This window comes from Polypterus senegalus, chromosome 1, assembly GCF_016835505.1.
Source record: "Polypterus senegalus isolate Bchr_013 chromosome 1, ASM1683550v1, whole genome shotgun sequence".
Taxonomy (NCBI): Eukaryota; Metazoa; Chordata; class Cladistia; order Polypteriformes; family Polypteridae; genus Polypterus; species Polypterus senegalus.
The window spans coordinates 129,181,805-129,197,197 of NC_053154.1; the positions used below are offsets into that span (position 1 = coordinate 129,181,805).

General features: G+C 36.0%; 1 protein-coding gene across 19 annotated transcripts in view; it reads right to left on the reverse strand.

Annotated features, from left to right (window-relative positions):
* mbnl1 (muscleblind-like splicing regulator 1) overlaps window positions 1-15,393 on the reverse strand; it is a 163,028-nt gene that overhangs the window by 36,334 nt on the left and 111,301 nt on the right. For all 19 annotated transcript variants that reach the window (XM_039757790.1, XM_039757658.1, XM_039757736.1 and 16 more), the window contains one exon: window positions 3,059-3,229. In XM_039757790.1, coding sequence (XP_039613724.1) covers window positions 3,059-3,127 — 69 coding nt within the window. In that variant the 5' untranslated portion in view covers window positions 3,128-3,229. The remainder of the gene's footprint in view (window positions 1-3,058; window positions 3,230-15,393) is intronic.

A 15,393-nucleotide genomic window follows, 5' to 3' on the forward strand; every position in this document is an offset into this window, starting at 1 on the left:
ATTATTACATATTCCTGTTCAATATTCTTGCCAAGAATTCCAAGTAAAGACCCAAATAGTTAACAAATGCTGCAGCTAGGATCCTAATTGTAAGGATAAAAGATAAAGACCATATACCTCCTTAGGTAACCCCACTAACTGGCACACTCATTGACCTACTAAACATCTATTCATTCAGTCTTCCTTTTTCTTCCCGTAAGGTTAAAAGATAACTTCTAAATTTTTCAATTCAAAGTTATTTCTTCACAGTTATGGTATATAGTAGTTTTACACATGAAGTTGTTTTCTAAAGTGAATATTTAAAAAATTTAATAAATGACTAGCCTTCTATTGCATTTTATAGTGGAGCTAATATATACCAGGGCCGCAATGCAAAGAAGGGCATTCAAATTATGAAAACATCAACTTTTCAAGCAAAAGGTTATTGAGTACTTGATGCATGTCTTGATATTGGAAAACAGTGTGTCCATGTCATTTTAAGAAGGAAAACAAAGTAAGAAATTAAATATATTTGTGAGAGACGGCCATTTTAAGAGAGAGGCTGTGTGGTTCACTTCTCTACTCGCATTGCTCTGAGGCAACCTTTCAGCCACAGGGGTGTGGATTCATCTCGGAAAGTCATGTCATTATTGACAGCAAAATGTTGATGCCCTGATGTGAAAAGTGGTCTCTATTCAGTAGACAATGATACAATAATCACTGAGAAAAGTCACAGTTAAAATTATTCACATTCTTCAACTATACAGAAGCTTATTTTGTTATTTCACAAAGATATTGCCTTCTGATGCCAGTATGATAATACATGTTTTTGGCTTTAATGGTCTTCCGAGAGAAAAACTAAGTCTGCGCATAACATGCATTCAAGAGACAAGAACTGAATAAATGTTACAGGCATACATTTCATTTTAAGCAGTTGAAGTTTAGTTGTTTTAATATAGGCAGAGTGGTAGTGCAAAGCTAGCATTCTTCCTTCACAGTTCCAGGTTCTGCATGGGGTTTGTACGTTCTCCCTGTGTATTTTACGGTGTGACTGGTATCATTGTGTCAATTAGTTTATCCACTCAAAAACTTTGTCCTCAGTTCTTTAATTATCATATCCTTAGCAAGAATGAACCATCATGCGTTAAAAAAAATGATAACTGGTTTGTGGCACTTCAACCTGTTGCATTGTGGTTGGGTTTATCGCACACTTTGTCTTCTTCATTTTCCAAATAGTTTTTTCATGGTGCATGCACATGACATACCATGGAAAGTGCAACAAGAAGGTGGCTTGGCTCTTTCAAATATGTAAGGTTTTTGTGAAAAATAGAGTGCATCAGTTCAGTTCTAATTTATAATAAAAAACTAGGGGTTTGTTTTACCGTATATACAACTTAAAGAGATAAAACACGGGAATAATTACATATACATTATTTTCACTTTTCCTTTAAAACTTTTGTAAAAACAATACTTGTCCTTTATTTCCAGCTCCGGCCGTGGTTAAATCTCTTTCTTGCAGGACGTATAACGCTGCTTGCATTGTGAAGGGGGGGCGGCTAAACGCACGCTAAGGCGGTGCCATTGGATCATGTTGTCTTGCTGCTGCTGGCAACCTGCTTGTTCTGTTTGTCTTGCTGCGCGTTGATCATTTAAAAGCCTGTATAGCAGCTGTCCTTTTGCCACTTTGCATCTCTGCCACTCGCGTTGTGAAGAGGAGGGGTGGCAGGCTGAACACACACTAAGAAGAAGCGGTCGGATCATCTGCTGGCTTGCTGCTGGTGAGCTGCGTGTTCTGCTTGTCGCTATTTTAAGAGCTGGGAGCACATGATATCTGTCTGCCAAAAGCATTCCAACAACTGCTTGGTTAAATGTCCGTCAACTTGTTTTAAATGTTGTCTCACTGCCTTGTCTCGCGTGACGTTAAGATGTCTCTCGCGGGACATCAAATTGTCTTCAGAGAAGATCACGTCTTGTCTCCGTAGTCTTCCTCCCAAGATTTTTTTTTATAATACAGAGATATGTATAAAGTGCAATGAAACTCTTATGTGCGCTTTCACCACAACACTGCAAATGGTACTATGCAAACTAACAACACAAGGTGTAATATGCAAAAAGTAGGAGCTGTTTACGAAAAAATAATCATCTGATTTAAGCCATGGCAGAATATAATCGCTGAAGTAAAAGAATTGCAATAGCAATGGCAGGATAAAAAGTAGAATGTACTTTGACAAATCTAGGGCGCATGGATTGTCATAAGCATGTCTCTGGAACAGAGAAGACACATTTTCCTGAATTGTACCCTTTGCTGCTTCAAAAATGGACATTCTGTAAGTTTTAAAACTTTTTTCTGGTACCAATTCACTTACATTATAAAAGGGAAAGGCAGACTAGGTATTTTATTTAAATTTATACCGAACTCATCTTTTAATCCATTACAAAGTCCTGATCCATTTTACTTCCAAGAAACTGCTAATTGAACACTAAACAATATCAGAAAGCACTGTGTACTTGTGCAGTGACAGAGACACTCTGAATTCAGGTATACAGTACACTGTTCTTACTTCATGTCTCACCACTTCAATAACTTCTCAATCCCCACATTGTAAAACTTTTTTTTGATTCTGTTATAATTAAGAATAAATATTATTTGGACTACACCTGCTCAGAAAGTTTTCCACTTGATTTGAGACATATTGCTCAATATTTGGTGGGTCTGTATGGCTCAAATGAGCGCCTCTGACCTGAACTGCCTAAATTTTCATGTATCCCAAAGGATTTTTAACTTTTTTTTACCACTTTCAAAAAAAAAAAAAACAATATTTTTTCAACTCTAAGACTGAAATGCCTTCTATTTCAAGATCCACTGTATACATTTCATAAAGATAACTGGTTAAAATAACCTTGTAATCAATATATTGGTATATGTACAGTATATTTTTCTTATTGATTTGATACTCTGTACATATGACATTGATGACTCTATAAACCCATAAAGAGTTACCAATGTGATGAGCTTTTTTGGTTTGGCACATTATCTGCAAATTGATATTTGTATTCTATTTATTTCATGAATGCTTACCACAGGTTGTAATTGAGTACCAGGTATCATGGCATTGGCCAATTGCATCTGTTGTGCCAGCATTGCCATGTTTTTCTGCTGAATTAGGTTATTGCGTCCATTTATTTCCAATTGGGTTTTTAAGTGAGGGGGAGGGTGCAGATATTTGCAGTTTTCTCGTGAGCAGCGGCCCTGAAGGAAAAACAGAAAAGCAATATATTAGCCAAAAAATTGATCACATAAACTTCCAAGTTGTGCATGGAGAAACCTCTGGAAAAAATTTGATTTCTCTGGCCCTAGGCACTGTTTTTCACCTACATGAAAGCTCGAATTCCCTCAGCTACTTAAAGCACAACATTGCTATTTCTTAATATTAAAAGCTTGTTTTTATTCTTCTGAATTAATGTCTGACTATTGCCTGATCCCAATATTTTACTTTACAGAAAAAGTTGTGGTATGGGGCATGGTGGAACAGTATTTAGTGCTCACACAGATGCCACATTCTCCCTGTGTTTGTGTTGGTTTTCTTCTGGGTACTCCATTTTTCCTCCTACATCCTCAAGAGACCTGTGTTGGTCTGAGTGTAATTTTGTGTGTGTGTGTGTGTGAGAGAGAGAATGGAAACTATGCTATGGATTGGAATTCTGTCTAGGGCTGCTTCATGCCTTGCACTGTATTGTGACTGAAAAATATCTGGTTCCCCTTTACCCTGAATTTAATTAATGTGGTCTGATAATGCTACATTATGAAAGTTATATTGTAAAGCTTGGTGTCTATAGGTCCCAGTCAAAAGCACACTACTACCGCAGTGTTGCTTGATAGAATATACTAAAAATAAAGTACATGAACACTCACACATATTCTTACTGTATGTACATTGATAGACAGTTTATAATACAACTGCCCCTTAAATATTAATGATTCACCCATCCGTTATTCTGGTGAAACCTCTGACCAAAATGTTTGCCCCACAACAACTATGCAATTTCAAACTGATAGCTATTAACTGAAGAAGAAAACTCTCCTGAATGTTTACTGGCCTTTTTCTCAACACATAGGACAGACATCATAAAAATGTCCCAAATTCTTTGAAAGAAGCAATTTCAGAAAAGAAAAGTTCCTGTACTGATCTACTTTTTCCCAAAGCAATTATTCTGGTGACTACAATGTTTTATAAACACCCATTCGGCTATTTTCAGGTCCACTTATTCCATTTTTGGGTAATAGGAGTGGGAGTTTGTTCTGGCAATAACTTGCCCTGTACAAGAGCCCACTCACATTTCCTTATATCTTGCCTATTTAGAGTCACAAACTAATTAACTTAATGTTTTTGTCGTGGGATGAACACCAGGATACCTAGGCTCAGAGAGAATGGGCAAACTTCTGTGAGACACTAACTGGGCTAGGAGTCAAACCCAGAACCCCAGAGCTATGAGACAACAGCAATAACTAATTCTGCATTACACCACAATGCTTAAAATCATTTGCAAATGTATCCATGGTGTTGACTAGCTATATAGTACTGCAGAGAGACCAAAAAGAAAAAGCTATTCACTTGCCTCATGGTGTAAATCTTGCATAAATATGAAAAAAAAAAAAGAAAATGGTATCAGGCTGAAGAATTCCATAAACAAATGTAAATTAGAAAACAGGATGGCAGGCTAACACTATGAAACTGTAATTATAATAATGATACCAAAAGTAGCAGGCTATTTCCAGACGAGTAGGTTGAGAATTCTGAGATGAGTATAAGGAACACAGCAGTAATATTTCAAGTTTTCAATGGAAATTTCATCTAAAAGTTTACTTTGGCTTTGATATAATTTTTAAATGCTGTCAAAGCAGTTCATTCTCATTGGCACATTAAGAAAGATTTAGTTCTGTTGTGACACAGTAACAGGAGTTAACTGACAGTGACTTCTCATCGATTATAACAATTGATTATTACGTGTTGTAATTCATAAAGAGTTGTACTCCTCATATTTGAAAGTATAATAATTCTTTACTCGGTAAACAATCCAGTACTTCAAATGAGCACACATTCCATTTGATTCCTCTTAATCATGTACTGTTAAAACATGACAGCATTTGCGAACATAAAAAATAAACAAATGATGAGCTGCAAATTTTATTTTGCATTATTCACATTTATGCAATATGCTGATTACCCAGTGGGAGTTATTGTTTAATTACAAAAACAGACAGGAATCTCACAGGATCACAATCAAGCAAACATTCTTACATGGACTGAAAGTTAAATTTTAAGAGTTTAACTAACAATGTCTGCATTAGGAAGGATCATTTTTTTACTTTCATTGTGAGTAATCATCACATTAAACACACATCTCTGTCAAAAAGTTGTATTAGGTTAATGCATGGTTCCTTGTAAGCCATGTAAGTGTTTCGGCAGTCTCTTAAGATGAGCATTTGCTACAACAGTCTATGAGTGGCATAGTGCTGCAGTGCTTCAAAATCCTGGGCTCGAACTCTATATTCTAGTACAGTCTATGCATAATTAGTTCCAATATTTTATCTGTGTCTGTGACTTTTTCTCAGGGTACTTCAGTTTTCACCCTGAAGACAGTCATGCTAATTTTCAATCTTAATTTGCCATGTGTTTGCGTATGCATGGGTGTGCTCTGTAATGAACTGGTATTCCAACCAGGGCTGGTAACCACATTATATCCAATGCTATTACAAATGAATGAATGGATGAACATGGATATTACATTCTTTAGAGAAATACAGTGAAACCTTGGTTCACGACCATAATTCATTCCAAAACTCTGGTCGTAAACCGATTTGGTTGTGAACCGAAGCAATTTCCCCCATAGGATTGCATGTAAATACAATTAATCCGTTCCAGACCGTACAAACTGTATGTAAATATACATATTTTTTAGTTTTTAAGCACAAATGTAGATAATTATACCATAGAATGCGCAGCGTAATAGTAAACTAAATGTAAAAATATTGAATTAACACTGAGAAAACCTTGAACAACGGAGAAAACTAACACTGCAATAGTTTGCGCTATAGTGCTAGAAACCGCTCGCTAAAAACACTTTTTTTTTTTAATGTGTTTTAAGCACAGGGAAAAAATGAACATTCGAAAAATCCGTAACTTAATAAACCACCAAGAAAAGTAACATTGCCACAATGAACGCTATGAACCGATCACTGTAAAAAGAACAGAAAACAAAAACAGCCTTTTCAACCTTAGGCGTCCAGCCCTCCCTCTCTCGCTTGCTCGTTCGCTCGCTCTCTCTTTCGTGTGTGCGTGTGTTGCTCTTTCGCGAGCCTGGAGCACCTGTGTGTGTCTCTCTCTAGCATGCTCCTGTGTGTGTGTCTCTCTCTCTTTCAAATGCGCGCCTGTGTGTGTGTCTCTTGTGCCTGTGTGTGTGTGTGTGTCGTGCTCTCTCTCTCGCTGCACAGGAAATGTACAGGGAGAGACTGAACATGTACAAACCGAAAGGGAAACTGGCTTTTTCATTTACCGAGTGTGTGGTTGTGAACCGAGGCAAAAGTTTGGTGAACTTTTTGGTCTTAAACCGATTTGTACGTGTACCGAGACGTTCGTGAACCGAGGTTCCACTGTATGTAGCTTTGACTAAAGATTTAAAATAAAATAAATTGACATTATATGTTATTTATAAATATTAAATAATGTATATTACATTTTATCAAATGCAATCAAAGAATATTAGAGCAGGCACACCATACAGTGCATCCAGAAAGTATTCACAGCGCATCACTTTTTCCACATTTAGTTATGTTACAGCCTTATTCCAAAATGGTTTAAATTAATTTTTTCCCTCAGAATTCTACACACAACACCCCATAATGACAACGTGAAAAAAGTTCACTTGAGGTTTTTTGCAAATTTATTAAAAATAAAACAATTGAGAAAGCACATGTACATAAGTATTCACAGCCTTTTCCATGAAGCTCAAAACTGAGCTCAGGTGCATCCTGTTTCCCCTGATCATCCTTGAGATGTTTCTGCAGCTTAATTGGAGTCCACCTGTGGTAAATTCAGTTGATTGGACATGATTTGGAAAGGCACACACCTGTCTATAGAAGGTCCCACAGTTGACAGTTCATGTCAGAGCACAAACCAAGCATGAAGTCAAAGGAATTGTCTGTAGACCTCCGAGACAGGATTGTCTCAAGGCACAAATCTGGGGAAGGTTACAGAAAAATTTCTGCTGCTTTGAAGGTCCCAATGAGCACAGTGGCCTCCATCATCCATAAGTGGAAGAAGTTCGAAACCACCAGGGCTCTTCCTACAGCTGGCCGGCCATCTAAACTGAGTGATCGGGGGAGAAGGGCCTTAGTCAGGGAGGTGACCAAGAACCCGATGGTCACTCTGTCAGAGCTGCAGAGGTCTTCTGTGGAGAGAAGAGAACCTTCCAGAAGGACAACCATCTCTGCAGCAATCCACCAATCAGGCCTGTATGGTACACTGGCCAGACGCAAGCCACTCCTTAGTGAAAGGCACATGGCAGCCCGTCTGGAGTTTGCCAAAAGGCACCTGAAGGACTCTCAGACCATGAGAAACAAAATTCTCTGGTCTGGTGAGACAAAGATTGAACTCTTTGGTGTGAATGCCAGGCGTCATGTTTGGAGAAAACCAGGCACCGCTCATCATCAGGCCAATACCATCCCTACAGTGAAGCATGGTGGTGGCAGCATCATGCTGTGGGGATGTTTTTCAGCGGCAGGAACTGGGAGACTAGTCAGGATAAAGGGAAAGATGACTGCAGCAATGTACAGAGACATCCTGGATGAAAACCTGCTCCAGAGCGCTCATGACCTCAAGACTGGGGCGAAGGTTCATCTTTCAGCAGGACAATGACCCTAAGCACATAGCCAAGATATCAAAGGAGTGGCTTCAGGACAACTCTGTGAATGACCTTGAGTGGCCCAGACAGAGCCCAGAGCCCAGAGCCTTGAGAGGTGCTGCAAAGAGGAATGGGCAAAACTGATCAAGGATAGGTATGCCAAGCTTGTGGCATCATATTAAAAAAGACTTGAGGCTGTAATTGCTGCCAAAGGTGCATCGACAAAGTATTGAGCAAAGGCTGTGAATACTTATGTACATGTGATTTCTCAGTTTTTTTATTTTTAATAAATTTGCAAAAACCTCAAGTAAACCTTTTTCATGTTGTCATTATGGGGTGTTGTGTGTAGAATTCTGAGGAAAAAAATGAATTTAATCCATTTTGGAATAAGGCTGTAACAAAACAAAATGTGGAAAAAGTGATGCGCTGTGAATACTTTCCGGATGCCCTGTATATACATAATAAATTCTCTGCTCTCACTTTTGAGGTCAGTGTCACGGGGAAGGAGAGACTTGTCATGGAATCAATAGCCACATTACAGAAGCGATCATTTCACAAGATGAAAGCTAATTAGAGGGCTCATCCACACTCCCAGAGTCACTTCAACCAGGTTTAAATAATATTAACAGCAAGTCATGTCTTTGGATTGTGGAAGAAAATAAAGGCATGCAAACATCCAATCCAAGTACAAGGCAACAAACAACATTACTTATAGGAGTATACTGCCAATGATTTAATGTAAGATTTTCCATTTAATTGACATACAACTTTTGTTCCATCAATTTGAAATACATTTTGATTCTCAAGTTCTTTACTAAAAAACAGGTACAGTTACATTTAAGAAGTAAATAGTTATTTTAGAAAAGCAACTATAATTGAAGAAGATAAGGTTTTACATATGCATAGATTTCATATAGAGACATTTAAAGGAAATTACACAGGAAAGCTGATATATCCAATACTCTTAAATGTATAGTAACTGCAGGAGACTGGTGTAGCTCTCTAGAGGAGTGGGATGTATGAATTACCACATAATGTTCCATTGCTGCAAAGAACAATCTAATTAACCTATTTAAAACAATGCGTGTCTCTGACAGATTTTTTCTCTTTCAGTCAGCTAAGACAATGTTATTTTAAAACAATACATTTACAAGCTTATTAAATGGACTTCAAAAATCATTCCACTGTTGTCACATGCTTAGTTTCAAATTATACTTTTTACTAATAATACATTCTTAATTACTTTATATAGCATCCTTTACAGCAAGAACTGCACAAAGCAGCAATATAAAAGAAACCAACATGACAGTAGAAAGTGGCACTATGTATAAAGGTTGATTAAATGTTAATTCATATTCCAGATAAATGTAAGTACTTCTTAATTCTTATTCAATGACAGCAAAGTAAAAATTTCCACCTGTCAGGGGCATTTGAATCATTACATAATTGTCTTAATTTCCTTATTCAATACAGAGCCATGTGAAACAGTGGGTGCAAGGCAGGCTTAAGCTTTTAACGATGTGCCACTTCATTCAACTAAAGAATACCAAATTTTTCCAGTGTACCCATTTGACTGAGATATGTAGAGCTCAAAACAATGAAAGAGACATATTTTAAGGAAATGCCACAATGGTCAGCAGAAAACCCATCTATTGTCAAGTGTTGCATTTTCCACTTGCTTTGCAAGGTGCCTTGTTAAGATGCTCACTACACTGTGGGTTACAGCAGCCCACTAACGGGTGGCAGCCCAATTGAACAGAAATTTAAAAAAAAAATCACTAAGTTTGCATAAATCTTGCAAAAATCAAGAAGAGGTCAATATGCGGACTTCAATGCATAATCATGTTCATGGAACATATATTTTAATAAGTGTTGACTGATTAAGTTTTGGCAGCTGACCCCTCATGTATGTGTAATAAGTGACCCTTAAGTACTTCAACTGGAGGACAATGGACAAAAAGGTATCACGTTAGGAAGTTGATCTTAAATTATTTTGCTTCATAGGTGTCACTGGGATATCATCACACATAATATAAAAGAAAAAATAAAAATAAATAGGTGGTGTTTTGGTAAACAGAGTAGGACTCAAAGAAGGTAGGGTTATGGAGTGTCCATACAATTTTAGTCTTCATTATTTCATGCTGTCCTTCTTTTTATTGGCTATCTCTTAAACACGTTTAACCCACATACTGTATCTCTAGCACTTACTGTATCTCACATACTGTATGCACCAAGTCATGAAGGTGTATATAACACAGTAATGAATGAAGCAGATTTAATTTGTAAAAGTGCATTAACAGCAGGACTAGTTTAAAGATTTTAAAGATACTGTAATCACAATGAGTGCTAAAGTAAGTGTGTACTATTTACTGTGCTCCTCTGTAGAGACAAGTCATTTTATAAGTTGGTGCTTACAGTTTACTCACTCACAATGTCTCGTTTCACTGACATGATGTAAAAGTTCATTGTTACTTAAAAGTACGGGATTGCTACTGTGGTACTTTTGTAAAAATACTACTTTTTAAAAAAATGCATAATTAAATATAGAATAATAAAAACTCTGTAGCTTGAAGTACAAAGCCCTGCTTCAGAAAATACAAGGCTTCCTTTCCCCTTCATTTAGAGTGAACTCACACCTAAGCCACTTGTAAAATGAACACTTCAGGAAATGAGTCAAAACTGCCGCATGGCTAAAAATATCAGCGGGCAGCTTTCAGAAAAGCAACTGACAACAACCTTCTGCTTCTTTTTATGTCCATAACCACAATGGGACTTTTTACATTCTTTACAAAAATATATTTTGTAAATACTATTCAAATATGCACAGACTACACACAACATGCCAAAATTAACTTTATAAAACAGCAATGCTGCTAAACGACTTGGGTACCTAGTCTCAACTTCGGACGTCTTTTCATTCACTTTACAGCATATTACTGAACACCTAAATCCAATAAGGACTACTAGTAATTAGGAAATTACATACCACTGGAGTGTAGAAGATGGGGACCACTGCAAAAATTTAATTTCTTTTTCATTCTCCACTTTAGTCCCTTCTGTGGGAATTTCACATGCATGATCCCTCTTAACTCAGGTTTCTTCAGGTTTTCTTCTATTAGCCTCTAATCTGTCTCAAGTGATTATACATGTTACTATGCACCCAAAAATAAACACTGCCCTGTTCCCATTAACGTCTGTATTAGGCTTTGCCTTTCTTGAGTATGCAATAAAGTTGAAAATAAACTTGAGTTTGTTAATATATAAAAGAAGTGATCAAGTTAAAGTAAGACCACTGGTAAGAAATGTCTAACAATTACTTTATACAAATGACTGTCTTGTACATCTGCAAAATATTAACACTATGCTATTAACTCTTACTCTCAACAGACATCCTCAAACACAGTCTGTGTTCACTGTGTACCAAACTGCTTTCAGGATATAAATCTCTGTTTAGCACTGTACTTTGACTACGAATTATGTCCGCTTTGTTTTCTTGCATTGCACCGAGGCTTGTAAAGTGCCTTGTACTACTGTATATAAAATAATTGAGTGAGGGATATGTTCAAGGTTTCATTAAACTCTCTCATAGTGGTTACTAATTTATGCCCTTTGAAAAGTTTTAAAACCACATGAACATAATTTCTATGAATATACTGTTCTTTGTATCATACTAGGCCTGTCTCCCTAATAAGATAAGGCAAAGCCAGACAGACAGTGTAGTACACATTTATATGTAAAATTACACAAAATGGTACTTATATTATTCCAGATCTTGATATTAAGTTGGATTCTGTAGCTCACTTTAATATTTTATATAAGATGTACTTAAAAAATCTAAGAGGCTAATAAGATACGGGATAAAAGAAAGCGTCATCAATTGCTTTTAAAGCATGAAGAAAAATGTACTTAATGACCCATAGTAAAAAAAAATGAACAGAGTATGTTAAAGTGTAACAGAGGATTCACAGATCACCACATAGATCATGAGCATGCCAAGATGAAAAATGACACACTGAAAGTAAAAGTATTTCTGGCACATCTGGAGGGTTTTCAAAACTCAGTTAATGAGTACATTTTGAGGGTCTTGAAATATTTTAAGTAACACATATCTCTTCCAAATTACATACAGCCTTAAAAACACAGCTGAAAAGTTGCAAAGACATTTACCAAAAGTGAAGTGGCTTTATTTCAAATGCCACCATCCATAAAAGCAAACAAACAAAATATTGTTTAAAAAACCATTTGTCCCAAATGAATGCTATATTTTAAGTTCTAAACATTGCTTCTAGATATCCCCAGACTGGTTCTCAAAGGAAAAAAGTACTTGCTATATAAATATCCGTTTGAGAATGTGAATTATGAACCACACACTCTTATATTCCCTAATCATATCCTATTTATACTGTAGCACTCATAAGGGATATGGGAAACTGAAACCTATACCAGATGGAATATAATTACCTAGTCATAATCTTTCACTCTAAAGAACTAAAGTGCAAGGATACTTTTTAATAATGCACCTGCCAAGTTCAAAGTCAGTTGTTTGCCAAATGGTTTCTTAAAGCTGACATCATCAATGTGAACTTTCATGTTGTTCAATTCAATGTAAAGGAATGTTTAAATCATTAAATCATATTATACGGCTTATGCAGTAGAGTATATCAGTATGCCCTAAGTATGCTTTGTGCCCAGTACTGCTTGTGTAAGTTTTAACTTACCATGACAAAATAAAGTCAAGGTTAGGAAGATTACCTGGATAAATAATTGTATACAATAATAAACCAGCCACACATTTTTCTTGAAGGATCCCTGGTTCAAAAGTGCTAAAATATGGGAAAAATAATGTTGATATTTTGTAATTTTTCCCTTTCACTGCAGGATCTATCTTGAGACTTACCCCTAAAAGTGATACCATAGTAGGTTTTTTTGGATTTTTTTTCTGCTGTTACATCCAGGAAATACCAAATGTACTAATATCTAGTATAGTTCAATTACAATACTCAAACCTGGTTACTCAGCTCAGTATTACAAGGAACTAGCTGCACTCTATTCTAGCTACACTGGGCACAAAGCAATAATTTCCTTGTGACAAGGAGCTAGTCCATTGTAGAGCACATTTATGCACCTCAATACACACACAGGTTACTAGCATGAGGATGATTTAAACTTAATAGGGAATACCTGAGTAATAATAACAGATTCTAGCTATTTCTGAAAGATTCCCTAGGTATTCCTAGTTTAGTGATAAGATTTTAGCAGCATGTCTAATGGGCAAGGCCTGATATATCTCAAGTTACTGCATCCACTGGACATCCCCAACTTGTTCCTCTCGACAGGGGTAATGAATGGCTCTACTCCTCTCTCCACTAAGCAATACTGCAGATAAATCATAATTATACATTCTCTCACTAGTAGAGTATATTAATCAGTTTTTTATGTTAATAAGGCTAACGTAAGTGTTAGATTAACATTGTTAACACACCAATGCTAATCTTAATAAAGTCTGCTCATCATGCTCACAATCCTTCCAGCTCTGGCTCACGAAAAAAAAACAAACCTTAATGCACACTTTCTGCTTCACTATAGTCTCACCCTACCACTTCTAGAGATAGACATCCATTTTTTGTGGAGAGTACTATGTCCTCAAAAAGAGAAACAAACAACAAGAATGGACAGTTGCTTCTGACAGGTCAAACCTTTGACACTGTGTTGTTTTGTATCACTCATGAAAATAACAGAAATGAGTGAAAACAAGAATTAACACACACTTGGTTAAACCCAAAGTGAGAACTTGCCATGCTCAAAATAACACCAAGAATGCACATATAGCTCTGGCGCTATAATACTAGACAGGACTGAAATCCTTTTCCAAAACCATAAAGCAAGTACATATTTTAATGTCATATTCAAAAGTCATTCAAATATTTTGCATGACAACTTTTCAAAGACCAGGAGTAAATCTGTGTTGTTACCACTAGCTATTTAGGTTTGATTCATGGAGGGAGACTACATGTTTGAACCCTGGCATATGACTTCCTTGGGTAGCAAAGGAGTAAAATCTGGGTATAGCTGGGAGGCCATTAACGTCATCATCATAATGATATTCACAAGCACGGGCCGGTAAAAATATATACATTTTATAAGATGCTCCCAAATTTGAAACACTGCTATACTTACAGTATATTAATAACATAATAATTATAAGTCTCTACATATAAGGCAAATGGCTTTATGTTTTTTTGCATACTAAAATCATTTACATCCACCACAAATAACAAGGCATTTCAAAATGGAAAAAGCAGGTTTAGAAATCAGCAAATTTTAGCAACATATTTTGAAAGGTATTTATTTTGTGCTGTGTTTCATAAGCATCATATTAGCAGGTCACGGTTACAATTTTCTTAACCACTTGTCCACATGAAAAATAAGGTATGCGCTATGCTATAAGACTCAGATAAAGTTTCCTTTATGTCTGTCACAAATGTTTATGACATATATTAAGACTCTTACAGTATATAATGAGGTGACATTTCTGTTAATTTTACTGTAGTACTGAATGCGTTAAGAGGTATAAAGGTATACATTAAAAGAAGCAGAATTGCTTAAGCATACAAGGCTAACTGATATGATAAATTACAAATTCTTAGGGGCAGCAAATGGATTCTTAAACCTACTCCAACACAAACGTAAAAATCTAAATTTTAAATGTTACTGATAATTTACTATACACTTAATGTAATATACAGTATATGGATCATGCTAAGAAAATGACTCCATTCTACGAAAACAGCAGTAAAAATACCAATACAAGTAAACAACTATTTTACATCTTTTTTTGGTCTCAATATGGTTACTGAAAAGCACAATTTGGGCCAAAATCAGGAATGTAAAAAATACAGTAAGTAACAATAAATATAACAGACAGTACTTGATAACTATACTGAAATGAAGATCTGAAGCTCCTTAATGCTGTTGTGAAGGAATTTTAATTTTCCATGCATTTGAATGGAAAAATGAAAAGCATTGTTCAAAAAATCATTTAAAAAATCTTTAGCTTAGTTTGATAAGAATTGGTAACCAGGAATTTCACTAAAACACTAGTACACACCATCTGGAAAAAGAACATTACACTGCTGCGTAACAAGCACTTTACCAAAAGCATGCTTTCTTACAATGGGGGTTGAAAGATTTTGTGATGAGAGATAGAAAAGTAACACTGACAAAGTCATCTTTAGCCAGAAAATGATTGAAGACGAAATGAGCTTAGGAAAAATAAAATTATTATTGTTGCCGTTGTTTATATTCTCAAACATTTTAAGTAATTTGTTAGTGTTCATAAAAATGTCCACATCCCATGGATGTGAAAAAGACACAACTTCCTGGTGGCCTATTAGAAACGCTTGTCTGTATTATCTTAGTGCTCTCCACTAGCAGAAATAAGCTACATGAGGGCTCAGTAGCATGCACTTTGTTGATGAATTCTATAGTCTGAAATAATTTTCTTCACACTGA